Source organism: Mobula hypostoma, chromosome 7 (genome assembly GCF_963921235.1).
Source record: "Mobula hypostoma chromosome 7, sMobHyp1.1, whole genome shotgun sequence".
Classification (NCBI taxonomy): domain Eukaryota; kingdom Metazoa; phylum Chordata; class Chondrichthyes; order Myliobatiformes; family Myliobatidae; genus Mobula; species Mobula hypostoma.
The window spans coordinates 160834071-160860869 of record NC_086103.1 but is presented as its reverse complement, the minus strand read 5'-3'; the positions used below and the strand labels follow the sequence as shown (position 1 = coordinate 160860869).

Here is a 26799-nt window from a genome sequence, read left to right as displayed (position 1 = left end):
AAGCAGTATTGAAGTATTATAATAAGGTTTCAAAAAAAAGACTGGTAGGAGACAATTAAGTAAACAGGGTAGGAGCAATCTGAAATGATGTTACTCCATCAGCTGCCAACAGGGCTCTCCCCCTCAACGATATCTAAAGTGGTGTATTTATTATTGAGGGGAATGGCCACAGGTGTAGTCTGCACTGGCTCTGCATTTCCCTCCCTTCTCCTGACAGTCTCACCATTAACTGTCTCCTGCAGCCTATAGGTGACTACCTCCCCATTGCTCCTATCTGTCACCTCATTCTCCCGTTACGAGCTGAAGGTTATCAAACTGCAGCTCCAACTCTTTAATACATTCTCTCAGGAGCTGCAGCTTGGTGCACCTCAAGCAGATGTGGTTATGCAGGAAACTGGAGGTCTCTCAGACTTCAAACATCGCACACTCATTACAAAACACTGCCCCTGGTGCCATTCTCACTACATTACTGTACCCTAACAGACGAGGAATGAAGAATTAAGAACAAAAAGAGCAATTTACCAGATACTTTACCTCTTCAAAGCCACTCCAAACACTGACCCACTCATAAAATGGCCGCTCCGCTTGCACTTGCATTATTTTCATTTACCCTTTCTAATGAATCCCTCTCGGTGATTGGTTACACTCCAGCTCCAAAAAACTGCCATGAAGTTCTGCCTTTTTAATCTTGAGTGCAACCTGATTGCAAAAGTAGCTCTCTTCACATACTCCTGCTTGGTGATTTCCAGTGAAAGTGGTGGAAGCAGTTTCGATTTCAACATTTAGGGGAAGTTTGGATAAATACATGGGTAGGAGGGATGTGGAGTGCTATGGTGGTCCAAGTACTAGTTGATGGGACTGGGAAGAAGAATAACTTGGAATGGATTAGGTGGGCCAAGGGGCCTGTTTCTGTCCTGTAGTGCTCTATGACTATGACTCTATGTTTCTCATGGTCTCATGCCTTTGTTTATAGATAAGAAGTTAGCATAGTAATTAAGAATTGGCTGTTGTAAACTAAGGTGCTTGAATTTTATAGGGAAGCAATTAGAGATCATCGATTAACCAGATATTCTTCAATTTTGAAATCCCTTCACATAGTCATAGTCATACTTTATTGATCCTGGGGGAAATTGGTTTTCGTTATAGTTGCACCATAAATAATTAAATAGTAACAAAACCATAAAAACATGACCTTAATATCAATATAAACTAAATTATTATAAAACCCCATTTAAAATCCAGACATCATCTACAGAAATGAATCAAACAGTCAACATTTCGGGCCGAGACCTCTGTAAGATCCCTCTGTTGTAATGCATGTTAATGTCCACTAGAGGATGTCCAGTAGATTGATCACAAACTCGCTGAAACATGAGAGCACTTGGCTTTTCACAGAGATGACTTACTGAAAACGTGCAGTGTCCATTGAGAGGAAAAAGTTGGAAAAGGTGTAAGTGATTTTATTTCTAGCTCTCATAAAGGAATACATTTCCTCTACAATTCAGAAGGTATTAGAATAATAGAAGTTTACAAATTAGAAAGAATGTACATGGAAACATACAATAAAACATGTGTTTCCGTCAAAGACCAACACAATCTGAGGACGTGCTTGGGGCAGTCCACAGGTGTTGCCATGTTTCCACAGCAACTTATTAAACCGTACAACTTATTAAACCGTGGGAGGAAACGTGATAGGTATCTGAGTAGCCAGGTCAGCAAAAGTTATGGTGAGAAGGCAGGGGAGTGGGACTAAATAGGACAATGGATCAGCTCATGATAAAATGGCAGAGCAGACGCCATGGGCCGAATGGCCAACTTCTGCTCCTTTGTCTTATGGTCTTATGGAAACCAGAGCACCTTGAGGAAACCTGTGCATTCATGGGGGGAGTGTACAAACTCCTTACAGGCAGCAGAGGGAATTGAACCCTGATCACAGGCACTGTGAAATGTTATGCTACCATGCTGCCACGGTACATTGTCAACATTTCGGGTCAAAACCCTGCATCACGACTGAGCGCAGTGAGACGAAGTAGCCACTGTAAAGGAGAGAAGGGGAATGGCGAGAAAGGAGTCCGAGGGGACTGGTGGGTTGATGACAGGCGGGGTTGTGCCAGGTAGGGGAGGGATGTGTGAATGGTGTTGGTGGACAGAGTCAGGTGAATGAGAGGCAGACAAAGCAAGGTTGGGGGAGGGTGCTGTGACAACCACTGAAGGTAGATCAGCTGGAACACAAAGGGCTACCAATGCTGGAATCCAATAAGTAAAGAAGAGGATAATAGGAATCATTAGGGGAGAGGTGAATACCAGATGGAACCTGAAGGGGAGGTACAGGAAGCCTGTAAGTGAACCGTAGGTATAGTGGGTGGGTGCAGTCAAGAGCAAGAGGGGGATGGTTGGATCAAACCGGAGGGAGGAGGAGTTTAAGATGGATTATAGGGGACATGGACAAAAATGGGAGGACAGGAGGAGGATTGGAAGGGGTGGGGAGGAGATGGAGATCGACCTCTGGGCTGGGTTATCCAAAAATTGGAAATCTCAAATGTTCATGCCATTTGGTTGTAGACTACCCAGGAAGAATATGGGGTGTTGTTCTTCCATTTTGCATAAGGCCTCACTCCCTAACTTTGAAAGGTTTCCACACAATAGGTGCCCCTTCAGGTACATTTTAAACAGTGAGAATCTCTCACTCACCACCCTTTCTAGCAGTGAAGTCCAGACCTCTACTGCTGGATGAAATGTTAAGATCTTTCAACTCAAGCATGTGAAGTTAAATATTAGAAAGCTGTGAATTACTTAATAATAATGCATAAATTCCATTACATCACTAGGATATCGGGATCAATTTTGCTGGTGACGTGCATATTTGGGACACCAGACTGATATCACCAGAAACAAACACAATCTGGTCTCTCTGCCCTTATCAAAACTTCTCTAGAAATCTCTAGATTTCTGTTGCAATCACATCTATGGTGTGCTGTGTTCTTCAGACTGTGCATAAGCCCTAGCTATACTCTAGCTAGTATTTTTATATTCCGCATTTTAGATAGTGAAGACAAACTTCCAGTATCTTTTCTTAATCGCTGTAGTCTACTGCCCCTGCTGCTGGCCAGAATCTGCAGACATGCAGACTTTCTTTGTTCTCCAGTGAATGAACTCATATGTCTCCAGTTTAAACTACTTTTGCCACCTTTCTCTTCCATTGATAGCTTAGTTCAATCCACAGCTTTCTCACACGCTGTCAATGATAGAGCTAATATGTTATGGTCTGTAGTTATGTGTATAGACTGTATATCACTGATTTAGACTGTTACACCTTTCACAGTGTGGGAGGTTGATTCACGTAAACTTTACTCATACTTTCTGTGATTGAAAATAAAATTGGTTGTGAGCTCTAGGCAAAGTATCAAGTTGTGCTGACTCAGGAGAGTCATTGGCCAAGTCACTGGGGGTATTTAAGGCAGAGATAGATAGGTTCTTGATTAGCCAGGGCATCAAAGGGTATGGGGTGAAGGCAGGGGCGTGGGGATGACTGGAAGAATTGGATCAGCCCATAATTGAATGGCAGAACAGACTCGATGGGCCGAATGGCCTACTTCTGTTCCTATATCTTATGGTTTTATGGAGATTGCAGATGCTGGAACCTGGAGCAACAAATAATCTGCTGGAGGAACTCAGCAGGTTAAGCAGTATCTGTGGAGGAAGGGGATTGTTGATGTATCAGGTTGAAACCACTATCAGTACTGAGAATCAAGATAAATCCTAAATGTGAATCTGAGAATAATGAGGCAAGATGGCCAACTGACAGAGTGGCAGAATAGGATTCTGATGCAGAGTTTCAACCTGAAACACTAACATCTTCCCTCTCGCAGATGAAATTTGAATTAGTTTTTTGAAGAGATGACAAAGAGGACCAATGAGAGCAGGGTGGTAGATGTTGCCAACTTGTACTTTAGCAAGGCTTTTGTTAAGGTACCACGTGGATGGGAGTGGGTGCGCTATCCAATTGGATGCAACATTGGATTAGTGGTTTGAGGAGATGGTTGTAGTGGAGGGTTATTCTTCAGATTGAAGACCAGTGACCAGTGCTGTGTCACAGAGACGAGTGCTGGGCCCACTTGTGTTCATCATCTCTATTAACAAATTTGATGAAAACGTAATTAGCACAATTAATAAGTTTGCAGATGGCACCAAAATTGATGGTATACTGGATACCAAACAAGCTATCTAAAATTACAACTGGATCTAGATCAGTTGGAAAAATGAGCCAAGGACTGGCAGATGGAATTTAACTCAGAGAAGTGTGAAGTGACACATTTTGGGAAGTTGGACATATCCAGTGAATGGCAGGTCCTGGGGATTGTAGAATAAAGAGACTTAGGGGGTAGAAGTACAAAGTTCCTGAAATTGGTGACACAGGTAGGCAGGGTAGTAAAGTTGGTGTCTGGCACACTTGCCTTCATCAGTCAAGGTGCTGAGTGCAAGAGATGGGCATCACGTTACAAATGTATAAGATGTGGGTGACATCACAGTTTTTAACAACAAAATCTGCCTTCTGACATGTGATGCACATTATCCAAGGCCTTTATTATTGGAGGGCATTGTTGTACAGTGGTACAGATTGGTAAAGGACTTTTGACATGCTAATGTTGATTGTAAGGCCGATGTTCCCATATGAGAGCATCGTCTCAGTCTAGAGCTCTGCCTTCAATAGTCTAAAGCTCAGCCTCCAAATACAAATGTGAGCACAGTCTGCATATAGCTGCTTGACCACTGAGGTCTGAGTGACCTTGTTTCCGAGATGTGCTCACTGTGAGTTGAACAATTTGCCACTAATTCTGAAGATTCATTCCACTGCCACAGGAAGTGTGATGGAGTTAAGGTCCAACATTGTGACAAGAAGGACCGGAAAATATGTTGAGCCAATGATGCAGCGTTGGTTGATGCCAGTCTTTACGGATATCAGCTCTGTTGTAGTCCTTTTGGTTACTGTCCCTGCTTGCATGCCATCATGAAACAAACTGAAGGTAGGCTGTATTTCTGTGGGTAGCTGAATAATGGCAGTGCTCCGATGATGGAATCAAAGGCTTTTGTGAAAACAGGGAGGGCCACCTATGGTGGTTGATGCCACTCCCTGCATTTCTGCATAGTAAAGGAGTCAAAGATTATGGGGAGAAGGCAGGAGAATGGGGTTGAGATGAATAATAAATCAACCGTGATGGAATGGCAGAGCAGACTTGATGAGCGGAATGGTCTAATTGTGCTCCTCTGTCGTGTGGTCATGGGAGTTGCCAGGCACTGTGTACTCTGCATCCAGGTGGACAAGTCCACACTGTGATTGATGGATCAGCTCTCTGGACACTGGAAGGAGGATCCCGTTGATGATATTCCCTGGCAGAAAGCATGGGGAGCCCTCAGTAGTTAACCTGACAGTCATGGCTGTGACACCCAGGAGTCCAATCCACTCTTCTCTGATGGAAATGATGAGATTGTGCATTCATGGCTGAGATTCTTCAGCACTGATTTTCAGAACGACAGTGAGGAGACCCTTTGCTACTGAGAGCCCTGTTATTTTTTTCACTGGGATAATGCTATTCCTGCTTTTTGATCCAGAATAGTAGCAAGTCTGAACTGGATAGGCTATTTAAGTGTCAAAGGCACTTGCACTTAGGACAAAGTCAAAGCAAGTACTGATTGCCTGTCTGTTCTTGGATGATGACAATGCCAATGAAGCCATTGATGAACAGTACAGGCCCTTCAGCCCACAATGTTATGCTAGCCTTTAAACCTACTTTAAGATGAATCTCACCCTTCTGTCCAACATACTGTAGCCTTCCATTTGTCTATCATCCTTGTGCCTATCTAGAGTTCCTTAAGTGCCGTGGCTGTCAGTGAATTGCTCAGTCTCGTGCACTCTTTCCATCATCACCTTCACCATCCTCATTCTCCTGAGGAGGTTCACAAGAATGATTCTGGGAATAAAAGGGTTATCGTATGAGGAGCAATTGGTGTCTCTGGGCCTTTACTCGCTGGAATCTGGAAGATTGAGGGTGAATCTCACTGAAACCTTTTGAATGTTCAACAGCCTAAAAGAGTGGGTGGAGAGGATGTTTCCTATAGTGGGGACCAGAGGGCGTAAGTCAGAAGAGAGGGGAATCCATTTAGAACGGAGATGAGAAGGAATTTCTTCAGGTAGAGGGTGCTGTATGTGTGGAATTCATTGCCACAGGTATCTGTGGAGGCCAATTCATTGGGTGTATTTAAGGCAGAGGCTGATAGGCTCTTGATTAGTCAGGGCATGTAAGGTTACAGAAGGATGGTAAGAGAATGGGGTTGAGAGGGAAATGAATCAACCATGTTGAAATAGTGGAGCAGACTCAATGGGCCAAATGGCTTAATCCTGCTCTTATTTCTCATGGTATTATCATCTGCTTTTGTTTTCTGCGGAACTTGTAATTTCAGGCATCAGTTAAGCTGTTAATTTTCCTTTGCTGGAGAACCTAAGAGTCTTTTCACAGGTACCTACAAGCTGTTGGGATTTTGTTGACTCCTGTTGGATGGGAGCTGACAGGGAATCTGTGAGGTGATTTCTGAGGAGATCCATGGATTCTTGAGAGCCATTCACTGTTGTTTTGTCCTTTGTGTTCTGTTGAACAAGGTGGGCATCCTATGTTGGCACTGGGATTTGGGCTGCCCCCAGCACATCCTTGGATGTCTTGGTTGATAACACAAACAACACATGTCATTTTATGTTTTGATATACATGTGGCAAATAAAACTAAACCTGAATATTTAGCGGATATTGCTGCTGAATGAGACATGCTGAGCAGATGATTTAAAGGACAAAGAAATGGGCACTGGAGTGGCAACTAGAAGAGAAAGGTCTTCAGGGTGACCTCTGCCAAGAAGAATGAGCTAGTAACTTTCTTATGGGATCAATGAATGCCTCACAATCCCCTACCTCCACTCTACTAGCAGCCAATTCATGATTATTATTAGTGCATGCGTCCCTGATCCTGAAGCTACAGATAAGACAAGGGGGATTCTATTCTAACCTGATCTGAGACCATAGACCAGAAGATATAGGGGCAGAATTGGGCCATTTGACCCATCGAATCTGCTCTGTCGTTTCATCATGGCTGATCCATTTCCCTCTCAGCTGCAATCTCCAGCCTTTTCCTGGTATCCTTTCATGCCCTGACCAATCAAGAACCTATTAACCTCTGCCTTAAATAGCTTATGTTTCAATGAGGTCACCCTTCATTATTCTGCATTCCAGTGAGTACAAGCCCAGAGCCATCAAACATTCTTCATATGATAAGCCTTTCAATCCTGGAATCAATTTCATAGATGTCCTTTGAACCCTCTCCAATAACAGCACATCCCTTCTTAGATAAAGGGTCCTAACCCGCTCACAATACTCTAAGTGAGCCCTCAGATGTGCTTTATAAAGCCTCAGCATTACATCCTTGCTTTTATATTCTAGTCCTCTTGAAATAAATGCTGACATCACATTTACCTTCCTCACCACCAGCTCAACCTGCAAATTAACTTTTAGGGAATCCTGCACAAGGACCTCCAAGTCCCTTTGCACCTCACGGTTTTAAATTACCGTTCCATTTAGAAAATAGGCTACCCTTTTATTTCTACTACCATACACTTCCCAACATTGTATTCCACCTACCACTTCATTGCCCATTCTCCTAATCTTCCCAAGTTCTGTAGCCTCTCTGCATCCTCAAAACTACACAACCTTCCATCTGTCTTCGTATCGTCTGTAAATTTGGCCACAAAGCCACCAATTCCATCATCTAAATCACTGACATAATGTAAAAAGAAGTGGTCGCAATACATATCCCTGTGGAATGCAACTAGTCACTGGCAGCCAACCAGAAAAACCTCCCTCTATTCCCACTCTTTGGCTCCTGCCAATCAGCCAGTGCTCTATCCATGCTCGGAGCTTTCCTGTTCCACCATGGGCTGTTGCAGCAGCCTCAAGTGTGGCACCTTGTTCAAGAGCTTCTGAAAACCCAAGTACACGACTTGAACTGATTCTCCTTTGTCTATCCTGCTTGCTATTTCTTCAAAGAACTGCAACAGATTTGTCAGGCAAGATTTTCCCTCAAGGAAACCAAGCTGACTACAGCCTTTTTTTTAAAATCAAGTGCCTCCAAGTACCCCGAAACCACATCCTTAAAAATCAACTTCAGCATCTTACTGTGGTCTATAGTTTCCTCTCTTCTGCCTCTCTCCCTTGCAGAGCAGAGTGACATTTGCAATTTCCCATTCCTCCAGAACCTAGTGATTCTTGAAAGATTATTACTAATGCCTCCACAATCTCTTGCCACCTCTTTCAGAACCCTGAGCTGTAGACCATCTGCTCCAGGTGACTTATCTACCTCCATTTTCCCAAGAACCTTCTTAGTGATCACAACTTCATACTGACATTCTTGAACTTCCGGCATACTGTTAGTGTCTTCCACAGTGGAGACAGATGCAAAATGCTTATTCAATTCGTCCACCATTTCCTTGTCCCCAACTACCTCTCTATCATCATTTTCTAGTGGTCCAATATCTACTCTTGGCTCTCTTTTACTCTTTATATATCTGAAAAAACTTTTGTTATCCTCTTTAATATTATAGGCTAGCTTATCTTTGTATTCCTTCTTCTTGCTCTTTATGACTTTTATAGTTGCCTTCTGTTGGCTTTTAAAAGCTTCCCACTATTTTTTGCTCTATTATATGCCCTCTCTATGGCTCAGACTTCTTGTCAGCCATAGTTGCGTCATCCTGCCTTCAGAACACGATGACGTCTTTGAGATGTACACATCCTGTACCTGCTGAATTGCTCCCAGAGATTCCAGCCTTTGCTGTTCTGCCAACGTTCCTGCTAGTGTGCCCTTCCAATCAATTCTGGCCAGCTTTCTCAAGCCTCTGCAATTTCCTTTACTCCACTGTAATATTGATACATCTGACTTTGGCTTCTCCTTCTCAAATTGCAGTGTGAATTCTATCACATTTTTGAAATTTTCGTTTTTTTTTCTCCAACGGCTTTCTGAGAGGCGGGACTGCACAGGCGTGTGATGTCGGGCTGTGCAGCGCGGCAGATTTAAAAGGAACAAAGCCTCATAGAGCGGGCAGCGTAGTTTGCGGGCGGCGGAGTGAGCCGGGAGCAGAGTGAAGACCTAAGGGCTTCGGCTCACCGGGCTTAGGCGGAAGCGGGCGAGGCGAGGAAGGTTTGACATTCATTTTCTGTTGTTATTTGAGGAGAGAGGCAGTATGAGTGAGAGGGCAGCTTGCTGTTCTTGGTGTCGGATGTGGAGGCCCTGGAGTCTCCAAGCCTCCCGGACGTCTACATCTGCGCCAAGTGCATCGAGATGCAGCTCCTAAGGGACCGCGTTACGGAACTTGAGCTGCAGCTCGATGACCTTCGTCTGGTCAGGGAGAGTGAGGAGGTGATAGAGAGGAGTGGAAAGCAGATGGTCACGCCGGGGCCACGGGAGGCAGACAAGTGGGTCACGGTTAGGAGGGGGAAGGGGAAAAGTCAGGTGATGGGGAGTACCCCGGTGGCTGTGCCCCTTAACAACGGGTACTCCTGTTTGAGTACTGTTGGGGGGGACAGCTTACCTGGGGGAAGCGACAGTGGCCGTGCCTCCGGCACAGAGTCTGGCCCTGTAGCTCAGAAGGGTAGGGCAAGGAAGAGGAGGGCAGTTGTGATAGGGGACTCGATAGTAAGGGGATCAGATAGGCGATTCTGTGGACGCAGTCCAGAGACCCGGATGGTAGTTTGCCTCCCTGGTGCCAGGGTCCGGGATATTTCTGATCGTGTCCAAGATATCCTGAAGTGGGAGGGTGAGGAGCCAGAGGTCATGGTACATATAGGTACCAATGACATAAGTAGGAAAAGGGATGAGGTCCTGAAAAGAGAATATAGGGAGCTAGGAAGGGAGTTGAGAAAAAGGACCGCAAAGGTAGTAATCTCAGGATTACTGCCTGTGCCACGCGACAGTGAGAGTAGGAATGCGATGAGGCGGAGGATAAATGCGTGGCTGAGGGATTGGAGCAGGGGGCAGGGATTCAAGTTTTTGGATCATTGGGACCTCTTTTGGCGCAGGCGTGACCTGTACAAAAAGGACGGGTTACACTTGAATCCTAGGGGGACCAATATCCTGGCAGGGAGATTAGCGGGGGCTACTGAGGTGACTTTAAACTAGAATGGTTGGGGGGTGGGAATCAAATTAAAGAGGCTAGGCATGAGGAAGTTAGTTCACAACAGAGGGATGGGAACCAGTGCAGAGAGACAGAGGGGTGCAAAGTGAGGGTAGAAGCAAAAAGTACAAAGGAGAGAAGTAAAAGTGGCAGGCCGACAAATCCAGAGCAAGCATTAAAAAGGGCCACTTTTCAATGTAATTGTATAAGGGCTAAGAGAGTTGTAAAAGAGCGCCTGAAGGCTTTATGTGTCAATGCAAGGAGCATTCGTAATAAGGTGGATGAATTGAAAGTGCAGATTGTTATTAATGAACATGATATAGTTGGGATCACAGAGACATGGCTCCAGGGTGACCAGGGATGGGAGCTCAACGTTCAGGGATATTCAATATTCAGGAGGGATAGACATGAAGGAAGGGGAGGTGGGGTGGCGTTGCTGGTTAAAGAAGAGATTAACGCAATAGAAAGGAAGGACATAAGCCGGGAAGATGTGGAATCGATATCGGTAGAGCTGCGTAACACCAAGGGGCAGAAGACGCTGGTGGGAGTTGTGTACAGGCCACCTAACAGTAGTAGTGAGGTCGGAGATGGTATTAAACAGGAAATTAGAAATGTGTGCAATAAAGGAACAGCAGTTATAATGGGTGACTTCAATCTACATGTAGACTGGGTGAACCAAATTGGTAAAGGTGCTGAGGAAGAGGATTTCTTGGAATGTATGCAGGATGGTTTTTTGAACCAACATGTCGAGGAACCAACTAGAGAGCAGGCTATTCTGGACTGGGTTTTGAGCAATGAGGAAGGGTTAATTAGCGATCTTGTCGTGAGAGGCCCCTTGGGTAAGAGTGACCATAATATGGTGGAATTCTTCATTAAGATGGAGAGTGACATAGTTAATTCAGAAACAAAGGTTCTGAACTTAAAGAGGGGTAACTTTGAAGGTATGAGACATGAATTAGCTAAGATAGACTGGCAAATGACACTTCAAGGATTGACGGTGGATATGCAATGGCAAGCATTTAAAGGTTGCATGGATGAACTACAACAATTGTTCATCCCAGTTTGGCAAAAGAATAAATCAAGGAAGGTAGTGCACCCGTGGCTGACAAGAGAAATTAGGGATAGTATCAATTCCAAAGAAGAAGCATACAAATTAGCCAGAGAAAGTGGCTCACCTGAGGACTGGGAGAAATTCAGAGTTCAGCAGAGGAGGACAAAGGGCTTAATTAGGAAGGGGAAAAAAGATTATGAGAGAAAACTGGCAGGGAACATAATAACGGACTGTAAAAGCTTTTATAGATATGTAAAAAGGAAAAGACTGGTAAAGACAAATGTAGGTCCCCTGCAGACAGAAACAGGTGAATTGATTATGGGGAGCAAGGACATGGCAGACCAATTGAATAATTACTTTGGTTCTGTCTTCACTAAGGAGGACATAAATAATCTTCCGGAAATAGTGAGGGACAGAGGGTCCAGTGGGATGGAGGAACTGAGCGAAATACATGTTAGTAGGGAAGTGGTGTTAGGTAAATTGAAGGGATTGAAGGCAGATAAATCCCCAGGGCCAGATGGTCTGCATCCTAGAGTGCTTAAAGAAGTAGCCCAAGAAATAGTGGATGCATTAGTGATAATTTTTCAAAACTCATTAGATTCTGGACTAGTTCCTGAGGATTGGAGGGTGGCTAATGTAACCCCACTTTTTAAAAAAGGAGGGAGAGAGAAACCGGGGAATTATAGACCAGTTAGCCTAACGGTGGTGGGGAAACTGCTGGAGTCAGTTATCAAGGATGTGATAACAGCACATTTGGAAAGCGGTGAAATGATCGGACAAAGTCAGCATGGATTTGTGAAAGGAAAATCATGTCTGACGAATCTCATAGAATTTTTTGAGGATGTAACTAGTAGAGTGGATAGGGGAGAACCAGTGGATGTGGTATATTTGGATTTTCAAAAGGCTTTTGACAAGGTCCCACACAGGAGATTAGTGTGCAAACTTAAAGCACATGGTATTGGGGGTAAGGTATTGGTGTGGGTGGAGAATTGGTTAGCAGACAGGAAGCAAAGAGTGGGAATAAACAGGACCTTTTCAGAATGGCAGGCGGTGACTAGTGGGGTACCGCAAGGCTCAGTGCTGGGACCCCAGTTGTTTACAATATATATTAATGACTTGGATGAGGGAATTAAATGCAGCATCTCCAAGTTTGCGGATGACACGAAGCTGGGTGGCAGTGTTAGCAGTGAGGAGGATGCTAAGAGGATGCAGGGTGACTTGGATAGGTTGGGTGAGTGGGCAAATTCATGGCAGATGCAATTTAATGTGGATAAATGTGAAGTTATCCACTTTGGTGGCAAAAATAGGAAAACAGATTATTATCTGAATGGTGGCCGATTAGGAAAAGGGGAGGTGCAACGAGACCTGGGTGTCATTATACACCAGTCATTGAAAGTGGGCATGCAGGTACAGCAGGCGGTGAAAAAGGCGAATGGTATGCTGGCATTTATAGCGAGAGAATTCGAGTACAGGAGCAGGGACGTACTACTGCAGTTGTACAAGGCCTTGGTGAGACCACACCTGGAGTATTGTGTGCAGTTTTGGTCCCCTAATCTGAGGAAAGACATCTTTGCCATAGAGGGAGTACAAAGAAGGTTCACCAGATTGATTCCTGGGATGGCGGGACTTTCATATGAAGAAAGACTGGATGAATTGGGCTTGTACTCGTTGGAATTTAGAAGATTGAGGGGGGATCTGATTGAAACGTATAAAATCCTAAAGGAGTTGGACAGGCTAGATGCAGGAAGATTGTTCCCGATGTTGGGCAAGTCCAGAACGAGGGGTCAGTTTGAGGATAGAGGGGAAGCCTTTTAGGACCGAGATGAGGAAAAACTTCTTCACACAGAGAGTGGTGAATCTGTGGAATTCTCTGCCACAGGAAACTGTTGAGGCCAGTTCATTGGCTATATTTAAGAGGGAGTTAGATATGGCCCTTGTGGCTACGGGGGTCAGGGGGTATGGAGGGAAGGCTGGGGCGGGGTTCTGAGTTGGATGATCAGCCATGATCATAATAAATGGTGGTGCAGGCTCGAAGGGCCGAACGGCCTACTCCTGCACCTATTTTCTATGTTTCTATTATCACTGGCCCCTAGGGATTTAGTTACTGAAAGCACTATCAATTCTGGTTCATTGCACAACACCCAATCCAGAATAACTGATCCCCCTAGTGGTCTCAACCACAAGCTGCTTTAAAAAGCCATGTTGTAGGCATTCAAGAAAGTCCCCCTCTTGAGATCCAGCACCAACCTGATTTTCCCTATCAACCATATATTGAAATTCCCCATGATTATTGTAACAATTTGCATCCCAGAGGGGTCACACAGATGTCAATTTCTATGTTACCTCCTTGTTCAAGTTGTAACATAATCCAGCAGGGAGGGACATCTATTTAAACCGGGATGAGAAGGAATTTCTTTAGCCAGAGCATGGCAAATCTGTGGAATTTGTCAAAAGCGCTATGGAGGCCAAGTCGCTGAGTGTATCTAAAGTGAAGATTGATGCTTTCTTCATTGGGAAGGAGGTCAAGTGTTACCCGAGGTGGTGAGAGAATGGATTTGAAAACAAAGATCAGCCACGACTGAATGGTGGAGTGGACTGGCTGGGCCGCATTCTTAAAAATCTGGTTGCTAGCAATCTATTTCAAATTATCTAAATCCACACAGAATTTAGGAAAAAACCCACAAATACAATTTCGAAGCATTAGAAAAGGAAGTCTGTGCACAGCTCTGATGGTATAATAATAATAAAATTTATTTCATTGGGAAGCACCCAAGTAAAACTCCTGCAACAAAACCCAACCAAGAATAAATAAACACATGATACAGGAATGGTTTATATCAGTGCAGCTACATCAATAGGTCAATACATTAAATACAGTACTAATGTTACACAACCAGAAATAAAGTAAACATTACTATTAAGTTTAAAAAGCAGCAATATGCAAATTAATTTTCACCCAAAATTAAAATGCTGTAAACAAATCTTACAAAAGGGGATTAAATCAGTAATCATTTTCAGCACCATACTTCACAGATTCCCTCCAAATACTCAGCACAGCACACAGTGGTGTCAACTACCTGCATATGCGAATTTAATTCCCACCCTCCCCCCTTCCCCTGCAGTGAATGTGGAGTTTGAAATTTTAATGTTGTTTAAGCCACGAGCTGCAGTCTGCAAACTCAGAATTGCCATTTTGGGAGTCCCATTCTTAATGGCAAGATCAGCATGAGGGACTAGTTCTATAACTATGCTGGTCCTCTGCCACTGAAGCTACTTGTTTTGCAGAACAAACTGCAAAACACTTATTAGTTACGAGTTGCTTCAGAATCAAGCATGCTCCTATCCTTAGTAAGGATGACAGGCACTGCAGAAGCCACTGCCTACACTTGCAATGATGGTAGCTGCCTCACAACCTCTGCCCCATTTACTGTCAGTAAATGCAAATCCCAAGTTGCCATTGATAGTGGACTGGAATATATCACTTGCTTTCAAACAAAAAATGTCCTCTTCTAACTGAATTTAGTCAATTCAAGTTTGTTGTCCGTGAAAATGCTGCAATCTTTTTAAAAAAATAAACATCTTCAAACTATTGGCCCAATTAAAAAGTCTAAAGATAGTTTAATGCTTGCTTAACTCTCCTCTCTGAATACTGTGGATCAATGGATGGCTATCGTTATAATTCTGCATTAAAACTGCATTTCATTAGCATTTTACAGAAAGGACATGGATGAAATAAAAACATTATGCTTGCACTCATCCAAATCAGTGGAAACAGTCCTGTTTCAATGGTGTCTTACCCACCCAATGCTGTTTGCCTAACTATTCAGGAATATAATACTGTAGTGTTTCACAATGAATGGTCAGTTCGTTATAATTCCTGCTTTGAGATTGTGCTGTATTTATCACAATTACCTAAAGAATACAAATCATCAGATGACTGCTGACTGGAATCTTCTCACGTCAGAAATACAATCACAATAATGAAAGTTTACCAGGACTATTCCAGCTCTAGGCATTACTTTGCACATGGCTCTTCTGTACGTACACCAGGTGAATACATGTCTCAAACTAGTGAAATTACACTGTACAGCCAAAATGTCAAATTTCTTAAACCCCCCCCCCCCCCCATTGACCTGTCAATAATAAACAAATAGTTATCAAGGACCATTTCCCTCTTTACCATTTAGGATCTCTGCCTGTTTCCCCACCTGAAGCATTTAATGTTGCTATACAATAAATTCAAAGTCCAGTCATTCTCCATACATAAATAAACTGCTGTTCCATGATACGTGATTTGCCAGTTTCTGGGTGAGGCAACACAGCTGTTGCAACAGTGGGCATCTACCACACCCACATGACCAGTAGGTAGTGAACAAAAGGGGAGGTGTGTGCACTGTTGGTACACAATCACTAAATACCCTCCCTGTTCTAAATCAACTGGCAATCTACTTGTAGAGGTAATAATGAATGTTTACAATATTCCTTCTGAAAAAGGTATATTATTGCTCTGACTACAGTACCACACCTTACAAAGATAGGAATAGGAAAGCTGCTTGTTTTTCCATTGTGTTGAAATAGTTTTCTATTGTTCCTGTCTTTATTACTTTTTAAATGTTCAGTGGGTCAAATTTAACCCGATTCATTTACTGCAGCGTTCAGAGAAAGCTCTTTTTATTGGAAAAGGGACATTACTTGTTCCATGGGTAATGTCAAACCCTGAGTTGTTTAAACACTGGCCCTTTTAAAAATTATTTTAAAAATAACTAAAGCAATAAATGAATTGCGACTTTTCTATTAGTCACAAATTTTGATGCTGTTCAAAAGTGGTTTGTTAACGTCTTATTGCATTTTTTCCCCTTTAAAACAATGCTGAGTTACCTCTCCAAACTCGTTACTGTCTGCTAGTCCTATAGCTTGAATTTGTTTAGTTACAGAGTTTGGTCCAGTTGTACATGTAGAATTAATGAGATTGTTTTTTTTTCCCCCTAAGTTCCTCAGAAGTGCTCTAGTTGCCCTCAATATAGAATCTAAAAATATCTGAAAGTATGAAACTATGAAATAAATCAATATTACTGAAAAATCTAAAGGGGTGACAAATATAACAGCATTTTGGTGTGCAGTTAAGGTTACAACATTTCCAAATAGAAGTTACAATTATAAAAATAACCTGGGATAGTGAAGAGATAGGACTGTTTTAGGGAACACACATATTAGCCGTTGCTCCTCCGGTCTCAGCTTTCAAATTGTGCTCAAGTATCCGAGTTTGTTTCCCAGCAGCCCTTCAAGTAGACCACATTTTGCTACAGAGCATTTGGGAAAGGGATTTTTTTCTTTTGTCTTAAATGTTCTTAGGTCCAAGGTGTACATTTTCCACCTTTGTTTCAGCCCTCACTAGGGGTAACTTATTGACCTCTTCAGGATCTTCAATGAAAGTCAGTCACCAACCTGTTAAAAAAAAACAAACAAAATGATGTTTTAAGACACGAGCAATAATATCTGGGCAATACACTTGGAGTGTTCCTATGCAATGGACTGGTTTGAGGTCATTGCAATGTGCGTTTGAGAGTCTTAAGACTTCTCCACTGCTCCACCTGCATTTAGAAGAGTAAAGAAATTTAACACATCCCCTTTGACCTCAACACTTACACCTTAATGTAGAGTTAGGCCACTCGGCCCATCGAGTCTGCTCTGCTGTCCCATCAGGACTGATTTATTATTCCTCTCAACCGCATTCTCCTGCTTTCTCCCTGTAACTTTTGACCCCCTTACTCATCAAGAACCTATCAACCTCCACTTTAATGAGACCATAAGCTTTGGACTTTGATTTTTATAGATGCAACATAGACCTCACAATCTATCTTGTTACAGGCTTGCACCTCTTTGTCTGCATGCAGTTACTCTATGATTTTATTCTGCATTCTGTTATCATGCTGTTGTTGTGAAATTATCTTTATTGATAGCAGGTAAAAAAGTTTTTCACTGTACCCAGTATACATGACAGTAATAAATCAATAACTATTTTCAATTGGAAATATATTTGTAATTTAATTTTAAGCTATTCTTTGTATTGATAGATCTTTTCATCTTCTAATCTGCATTGCCTCCATTGGTCAGACCATATCTGGAAGTTTCAAGTCCAATATTATTTTATTTTTTTTAATTTAGAAATACAGTAACAGGATCTTCTGGCCCAATGAGCCCACACCACCAAATTACACCCATGTGTTCAACTAACCTTTACATCCTTGCAGTCATGGGGAGAATGTACAAACTCCCTACAGAGCGGCAGGAATTGAACTTGTGCCTGTTACGCTCAGCACTATGTTAGTGCGCCACCCTCATATTGGTCTACTGATTTTAAAAAATGCTAATGCACAGGTACAGAGAACTGACAACACTGAAACAGGCCCATTGGCCCACTATAGCAATCAAATACCCATCTGTACTAATCTCATTTACCTGAGCAGCCTTTGCAGTGTTGGTGATTCAAGTGTAGATGCTTAAAACCTGACAGTCTTTGCTGCTACTGCCACCAATTCAAGAAGCACATCCGGGATTCCGGAAGTTCTTCCTTGGGTCCCTTCTAAACCTCTTGCTCCTTACCCTGAACCATTTTGGGTACCTCTGCTTTGGGAAAATTTACTTTGAGAACAGCTCAGTCAGGTCAACTTTGTAACCACTGGAGTTTAAGCAAGAAAGGTCTAGATTAAAAACAAGATCACAGGGGTACTTGGCAAAGGGTCATTTTTTTTTAAAAAAAAGAGGAACAGCCAGTTAAGCTGAAGTGTTCTCTCTCAGAATTTCTTTAGAATTCTCTTTCTCCAAGGGTGGTGGAAGAGCTTGAGGTGGATAAATTCTTGGTAAACAAAGCAATGAGATGGCACTGTGAGTAGGTGGAAATCGAGACAATCAAAAAAGCAATAACCCAATTGAATAGTGAAGCAGCTTTGAAGGACAGAATAGTCTGTCCCTGCTAATAGTTTGGCACAGACTAGATGGGCTGAATGGCCTGTTTCTGTGCTGTAGTGCTCTGTGACTATGACATCACCACATCGTCAGCTCACATACAATCAGTCAGCACCAGCAGTTTAATGTCTTGCGTGTGTGAATCATTTTGTAATTGCCCTTCAACTTATGATTTAGTGATCCAAGTCCCGAGATGGGGTAAAATCTCCGCTTTTGTCTTTTACCTGACGTGGAAGGCAGCATTTCTGAACTCTGGGTCACTTCCTGCCACAAATGCAACATCACAGAACACAGTGCAGATGATGCTTGTCACAATCCAGCATGTTAGTCATCACACCTCATTTCCTCCAATACACAAGTTATTGTTAGGTTCCAAGACTAGTCGACATGTATAACATTCAAATCCTCTAACTACAACTGTGATTTCATTTTGGAGAACAAATATTGCTGCAAACTTCTAAAAGATTTGCTAATAAGCAATGCAGTAAGGATTAAATAATCTTCACTCAATTTTTCAATTGAGGGAAAGAATTGAAAGATATATATATATAAAAAAGCATCTTCAAAAGTTTTTATTCAATTAACCTACTGTAACAACAATATGAACTTATGGAAGAGGAAGAGGAAGGTTTCTTTGCTGACCTTGTGCCTCATTTGCTTTCCTGTCCAACCTCCTAATCCCTTAGTGAGTCAGTGTCAGCTCTGAACGTACAGTACCATGCAAAAGTCTTAGCTATTTGATTTTACTGTAGTCACCTTTACTAGTCACAAACAGATTTGTTAAAATTTGCAATTAAATAAATCTATAATCAAACAGCAACTGTTAACCATAAAAAATCCAAGCAGATTGCTATTAAAAATCTGGTCCCATTAATGCTCCTCAGTGAAGGAAATCTGCCCATCTTACCCGATCTGGTTAGCACTGATTTCGAGAGGACTTGAATAGAGTGCAAGGATGTAATGCTAAGGCTTTATAAGGTCACATTTGGAGCATTGAGAGCCATTTTGGGCCCAGAGGAATGTCCTGGTGTTGGAGGGGACCAGAGGTTTATGAGAATAATCCATGGGTTAAAAGATTTAATGTATGAGCAATGTTTGATGGCTCTGGGCCCGTACTTGCTGGAAGGATGGTGGGGGTGGGATTTCATTGAAACCTGTCAAATATTGAAAAGCCTAGATAGAGTGAACAAGGAGAAAATGTTTCTAGTAGTGGGAGAGTCTAGACCTGAGGGCACAGCCTCAGAATAAAAGGGCGACTCTTCATAAAAGAGCTGAGAAGGACTTTCTTTAGAGAGAGGGTGGTGAATCTCTGGAATTCATTGCCACAGATGGCTGTGGAGACCAAGTCATCAGTATACTTAAAGCGGTCGATAGGCCCTTGATTAGTGAGAGTGTCAAAGTTATGAGGAGAAGGCAGGAGAATGGGGTTGAAAGGGAAAATAAATCAGTCATGGAGTGGCAGAGTAGACTCAGTAGACTAAATGATCTAATTCTGATCTCGTGTCTTGTGGTCTGTGTGAACTTAGACCCACCAATGCAGCTGATTCTTAAATGACCTCAATTCAGGGGTAATGAGGATTGAACAATAAAGGCCAGCAACTCATAAATGAGTGTAAAATAAATTATTTGCATCAAATAGCCCTTTTTATTGGGAAAGATCTTTATGTGTCAGAGGATGTAGGGATTGTGGAAAAATGAGATTTGCCTTTTGTCAGCATTCCACCAGTTAAGCTGCTTCAAACAAAAATAAATCTGGTGACGCTACAGCTATAATAATTAAATTGTAAGGACAGGTTTCATAGACCAGCTCTGTATTCGCTGGAACATAGAGGGCAATCTATCCTGTGTTAAGAATGATCAAAGGATTGTTAGGGAGCTATTATTCGCATTGGAGTTATTAACCATACAACAAAATAGACTATCCCTCCCCACTGATCTCCCTCCTGGCACTTATCCGTGTAAGCGGAACAAGTGCTACACATGCCCTTACACTTCCTCCCTTACCACCATTCAGGGCCCCAAACAGTCCTTCCAGGTGAGGCAACACTTCACCTGTGAGTAGACTGGGGTGATATACTGTGTCCGGTGCTCCCGATGTGGCCTTTTATATATTGGCGAGACCCGACGCAGACTGGGAGACCGCCTTGCTGAACATCTACGCTCTGTCCGCCAGAGAAAGCAGGATCTCCCAGTGGCCACACATTTTAATTCCACATCCCATTCCCATTCTGACATGTCTATCCACGGCCTCCTCTACTGTAAAGATGAAGCCACACTCAGGTTGGAAGGACAACACCTTATATTCCATCTGGGTAGCCTCCAACCTGATGGCATGAACATCGACTTCTCTAACTTCTGCTAATGCCCCACCTCCCCCTCGTACCCCATCTGTTACTTATTTTTATACACACATTCTTTCTCTCACTCTCCTTTTTCCTCCCTCTGTCCCTCTGAATATACCCGTTGCCCATCCTCTGGGTCCCCCCCCCCCAATCTTTCTTCCCGGACCTCCTATCCCATGATCCTCTCGTATCCCTTTTGCCTATCACCTGTCCAGCTCTTGGCTCCATCCCTCCCCCTCCTGTCTTCTCCTATCATTTCGGATCTCCCCCTCCCCCTCCAACTTTCAAATCCCTTACTCACTCTTCCTTCAGTTAGTCCTGACGAAGGGTCTCGGCCTGAAACGTCGACTGCACCTCTTCCTAGAGATGCTGCCTGGCCTGCTGCGTTCACCAGCAACTTTTATGTGTGTAGCTTTATTTGTCATATGTACATTGAAACATACAGTGAGATGTGTTGTTTCTGTCAATGACCAACAGTCTGAGGATTTTGCCAGGCAGCCACAAGTGGCGCAATGCTCCTGGTGCCAATATAGCTTACCAACTTACCAACCCCAACCGGTACACATCCTTGGAATGTGGGAGGGTACCAGTGCACTTGTAGAAACCAGTGCAGACACGCGAAAAACAGAAACGCCTTACAGGCAGCAGCGGGACTTGAACCCCAATCATCAATGCTGTAAAGAGATTGCATTTACCGCCCACTACGGAGCCACCCCAGTCTGGTCATACAAAGACTGGCAGAAATTGAAAGGATACTCTAAATCAGGAATATTTCCACATTAACTGCCTAGCCATCCAAAACATCTGACAGTAAGTCAACAGAAATTTTAAAAAATGATGAACCACTTCTTAAAAAGTTTGGGCACGGATATTAAAGGTTATGGATTCAAAGCTAGTATAGCAAGTTAAGAAGCAGATATCCATGACCCCAGGGGTAGACACAATAGACCTACCTCCTGTTAACATAAATAATGAAGAAGGTGGAAATTTATGATTAAAATAATAAATCCTTGAAAGTGTTGGAAGTGTTCCTGTGGATAAAGAATTAGACCTAGCCAAATCAAGAAACTGAGGCTATACACTTAATATGAACATGCCCTTAAACGCAAGTGGAATAACCCGAGGGTTGACCACTCTTACCTCTTGCTGGCCGGCTGTGTATTTTGGGCATTTTACTGAGCCCAGTAATTTTTGATCCATTGCACCATCACAGGTGATGTCTACCAAGTCACTTTTCCCATCAGCTACATTCTGCTTCTGTTCAGGAATCTGAGTGACACGGAATCTGCCACAGTAAGGAGAAAATACTGAAAGGTCAAAAAATGCATGAGGAATAATAAATATCAACTTAAAAAATGTCAGTGAACTTTGGCTATGTTATTGTAGTTGTACTATTCAGAAATAGAGATGATATTGGATACAAATAGATACAGATAGTCCTTTGCACTATTTTTGTAACAGTAGATTTTACATCTTGCACTGTAAAGCTATCACAAAACAAATTTCACAAGGTATTTCAGTGATATACCAAATTCTGATTGCGATCTAGAGAAATATAATTTTATAATTTATAAATACTTTAGTGAAAGATGCTTGAAGCATACAAAGTCTGAAAGATGATCATATATCCTAAATGAATGATGTCACCATCTATTTTGAGGGAGAGGTGTTTTCAAGCAAAGTTCACATTTCCTGCCTTTCATTGTGCTGAGCAATGTGATCACCCTTGTTAATTAATTCATGTGTTCAGTTCCAGGAAAAACATGAAGGATAGAGGAGCTCCGAGGAGAAACTGGGATGATTATAGTTGCCATGGAGGAGAGGAGCAAGTTTTAAACTGTTTTTTTTAAATAATAGAATCCAAGGAGTATGCCACCTGGCCTTGGAGATTGCTCCAACATTCATCAAGATAATGGACGATCATCTATCATCTACTTTTTAAGATGGGATGAAGGCAGAAGGAAGGAAATTATAGGCCTGTTAGCCTGACTTTAGTGGTTGGAAAGAAGTTGGAGTCTTGGGATCAAAGGATGAAGTTCTGCGGTACTTGGAAGCACATGATGAAATAGGCCAAAGTCAGCAAGGAACTCTTGCACGATAAATCAGTTGAAGAGTTTTTGAGGAAATAGAGGCAGGATACACAAAGGAGAGTTAGTGGACATTGTTTATTTGGACTTTCAGAAGCCCTCTGACAAGGTGCTGCACATGAGGCTGCTAAACAAGATATTAACACAGATAGAAGATTGACTGACTGGCAGGAGGCAAAGAGTGGGAATAAGGGGGCCTCTACTGGTTGGCAGCCTCTGACGAATAGTATACTGGAGGGGTCAGTGTTAGGACCGCTTCTTTTCATTATATGTCAATGATTTGGATGAAGGAATTGATGGTTTTGTTGCCAAGTTTGCAGATGGTATGAAGACAGGTGGAGGAACAGGTAATGTTGAGGAAGCAGGGAGTCTGCAGAAGGACTTAAAACAGATTGGCAGAATGGGCAAAAGATATAGTGTAGGGCAGTGTGTGGTCATGTACTTTGGCAGAAGAATAAATGGGGAGAACATTCAAAAATCAGAGGTGCAATGGGACTTGGGAGTCCTCGTGCAGGATTTGCTAAAGGTTAACTTGCAGGTTAAGTCTGTGGTGAGGAAGACAAATGCAATACTAACATTCATTTCGAGAGCACTGGAATACAACTGAGGCTCTACAAGGCAATGGACAGACGCACTTGGAGTATTGTGAGCAGTTTTGGGCCCCTTATCTAAGAGATGATGTGCTGGCATTGGAGAGAGTCCAGAGGTTCACGAAAATGATCCCAGGAATGAAAGGGTTAACTATAAAGAGAATTTGATGTCTCGAGCCTGTGCTCACTGGAGTTTAGAAGAATGGGGGAGGGGTGGGGAGTACCTCATTGAAACTTATCAAGTATTGAAATAGATAAACCTAGATAGAATGGATGTGGAGAGGATGTTTCCTCCAGTGGGGGAGTCTGCGACCAGAGGGCACTGCCTCAGAATTGAGGGACGTACCTTTCGAACAGAGATGAGAAGGAACTTCTTTAGCCACAGGGCGGTGATTCTATGGAATTTGGGGCCAGAGAGCTGTGCAGGCCAAGTATATGTAAGGCAGAGTTTGATACGTTCTTCATTAATCAGGGCATGGAAGTTAACAGGGAGAAGTTTTGAAGAATGGGACTGAGAGCGATAACTCAGCAGAGCAGGCTGTTATGGCTCTCAGCACAATGGCCCTGCTCCATGCTCGTTCCTTAGTGTCCAGAACTCTCTTGATTGGTGCTTTCAATGAACTCCATGACTGAGCTCTCTTCTAAGAAAAAATCGTTCCGAGTTCTAAATGGTCTCCCCCTATACTTAGATTATGACCCCCCCCCATTCTAAACTCAAGCATCCAAGGACACCTTGAATATTATCATTTCCCAATCAGAATAGGTTAGAAGATTCACATTAGCAGAAAAGTCAATAACCTAATACTAAATTCTTGTCTTCAGTTAAAAGGAAATTCGGAAGTCCTGTACTTCTCCAGGGAAACACTGATGAGATTTTGAGGCAGCTTTTTAATGCTGTACAAATTCAGGGCATACTGCCAGTCACTGACAGACAGACACCAAAGAAGTGACATGTAGGGTTTGACCACTCACTCTTTGTTTGGGGGGGGGGGTGGGGAACGAATTGGAGATTGATTGACCAGTAAAATAATAGAACACAGTACAGTAGACCATTTGGCCAAGGATCTTGTACCAATATTTTAACCTATTTTAAGATCAATCTAATCCTTCCCTCCTGAATAGCCCTGCATTTTTGCATCAGTCATGCGCCAGTCCAGGAGTTTCTTAAATATCCCTACTGTATCCGCTTCTGCCACCATCAAAGGCAGGGTGTTCCATACACCCACCACTCTAAAAACTTGCCTCTGATATCCTTACAATCACCTTAAAATTATGGCCCCTTTATTAGCCATTTCTGCCCTGGGAGAAAGTCTGACTATCTAATCAATCTATGCCTCTCATCTCATCTCATCTCAGGTCACCTCATATCCTTCTTCGCTCCAAAGAGTAAAGACCTAGCTTGCTTGGTCTTACAATATTACACAACAATGCCTACACTGAGCTCGGACACAGTTCATTAGTTTGAAGTAGATTGGTGATAATTCACTCAGAGAATGATGAGGCAAAAAAGTCTTTTTCATTTGGATGTACATTCTAATACAAGTGTTTCATGCTGTGCCAAATCATTGGCGGGACTTACTTAATCAAAAAGATGTGCCACTTGGGAGTGAAAAGGGGACGGGGGTGGAAAGTGATGAAATATGAAGCAACAGCCCCAAATAACTCCACTGAATACCAGAGCCTGAACAATGGCACGGACCATTTGAGGTAAGTAGTCTGTCCTATGCCGTATATTCAGTGCAGAAGTTGCCCGTGGTGAGGGGAGAGAGCAAAGGAGCTGGAAGTCTGAAATAAACACAAAATAAAATGCTGGAAATAGTCACCAGGGCAGGTAACAGTGAAGAGAGAAAAAGTCAACATGATGGCCTTCTATCAGAACTTGTAAATTATTTTTTTAATTTTATTTAGATACAGCACAGTAACAGGCATTTTTGGCCCAACGAGCCTATGAAGCCCAATTACATTCTAGTTTCAAATAGACTTGCATTAATTATGCAATTAACCAGGTTCAGGAACAGTTATTATCCCTCAACCAGCAGGCTCTGATCCAAAGGGGATAACTTCACTCAACTTCACTTTATCGTCACCGAACTGTCCCCACAACCTATGGACTCACTTCCAAGGGCTCTTCATCTCATGCTCTCAATATTTATTGCACATTTATTTATTAGATTCTTCTTTTCGCATTTGCAGTTTGTCGTCTTCTGTACGCTGGTTGAATGCCCTTGCTGGCCAGTCTTTCATTGATTCTGTTATAATTATTATCCCATAGATTTGTTGAGTATGCCCACACAAAAAAATTCTTCAGGATTGTATATGGTGGCATACATGTACTTTGAATCTTTTAACCTGTACATCTTCAGAATGTGAGAGGAAATCAGACCAGCAGGAACACAGGGTCACGGGGAGAGAGTACAAACTTCTTACGGACAGTGGCAGGAACGGAACCCAGATCACTGGCGCTATAAAGATCTGCACTAACTACTGTGCTGCCCCAAAGGAATTAACTCTTTCACTGTCCTGATCTGACTTGGCCTGCTGAGTTACTGCAGCTGTTAGCAATACACAAATCCTGTTTTTAACATTACTACTTTGCATAGAAAAGATACACTCTGAAATCAGAAGGGATAGTCCTCAGTGCAGTGAGGCACTTACCTGCCAATGGATAGGATGGTGATTTCGCCAGGCCTATTGGCCCGGGTTCCCACTTTGACAGATTTTGCAGCGTTCCGGATGGGAGGATTCAGCAGCAGTTCAGGCCACTTCTTCTGACTGCACCGTGTACAGCTGGAGCCCAGTGGGGTTGCTGACGTCTGTACCGTGTGCACATGATGGTGTTTACATAGCTTGGGAATGGTCAACAATGGAACCAATCTGTAGAAAAAGGAAAAGAGGGTCAAAGTCTGATCTCAGATAGCTTTATCAAAGAAGTCAATCCCAATACAACAGACTTGAAATGCAAAAGGAAATAAGGTTCATACTGGGATAGAAAATGCCTGTCCAACAGAACCCAAAAGGTAATACAACAGTAATCTAAGTTTTATAATCTACAATTGTAAAACTGGCCAAAAATAATTTTGGCGATTGAAGACTTCGGTGAAGTGTGCTCTGAAAACTGGTTATCATTGTAGCTGCTGGAAATGAGACCAAAGATAAGATCAACAGATTACTGATGTAGTAACTAAACACCATTTTTAAAAAGTGAAGAATGTGATGGTAGTTTGTAGGATTCTGAGAGGGTACCAACCAAAAGGAGTTCATTAGCTAAAGAAAAGCACCTTGGACATTGAATCACACAGCATGGAAGTTGGCTCTTCAGCTCACCAAATCCATGCTATCAAGCAAACACTCCTCTTACATTATTCTCCCCACTTGCCTAAAACCTCCCCCCTTCCACTCCACTGAACTACATTAGGGGAATTTACACTGGTCAATTACACTGACTGAACTACTTTCCTTTGGGAACTGTGAGAAAACTAGTTCGGGGAAATCCACACTGTCACAAGGAGAACTTGGAAACATTACACAGACAACACCAGAGGTCAACAGAACCCAGA

The 26799-nt window shown here is 42.7% G+C and overlaps 1 protein-coding gene across 1 annotated transcript in view; it reads right to left on the bottom strand.

Moving 5' to 3' along the window:
- Nucleotides 1-14372: 14372 nt before the first annotated feature.
- relt (RELT TNF receptor) overlaps nt 14373-26799 on the bottom strand; it is a 72347-nt gene continuing 59920 nt past the window's right edge. Inside the window, exons 9-11 of the mRNA XM_063052920.1 lie at nt 25898-26116; nt 21706-21850; nt 14373-16702 (exon numbers count right to left, since the gene is read on the bottom strand). Of these exons, the coding sequence (XP_062908990.1) occupies nt 16691-16702; nt 21706-21850; nt 25898-26116 (376 nt within the window). The 3' untranslated portion in view covers nt 14373-16690. The remainder of the gene's footprint in view (nt 16703-21705; nt 21851-25897; nt 26117-26799) is intronic.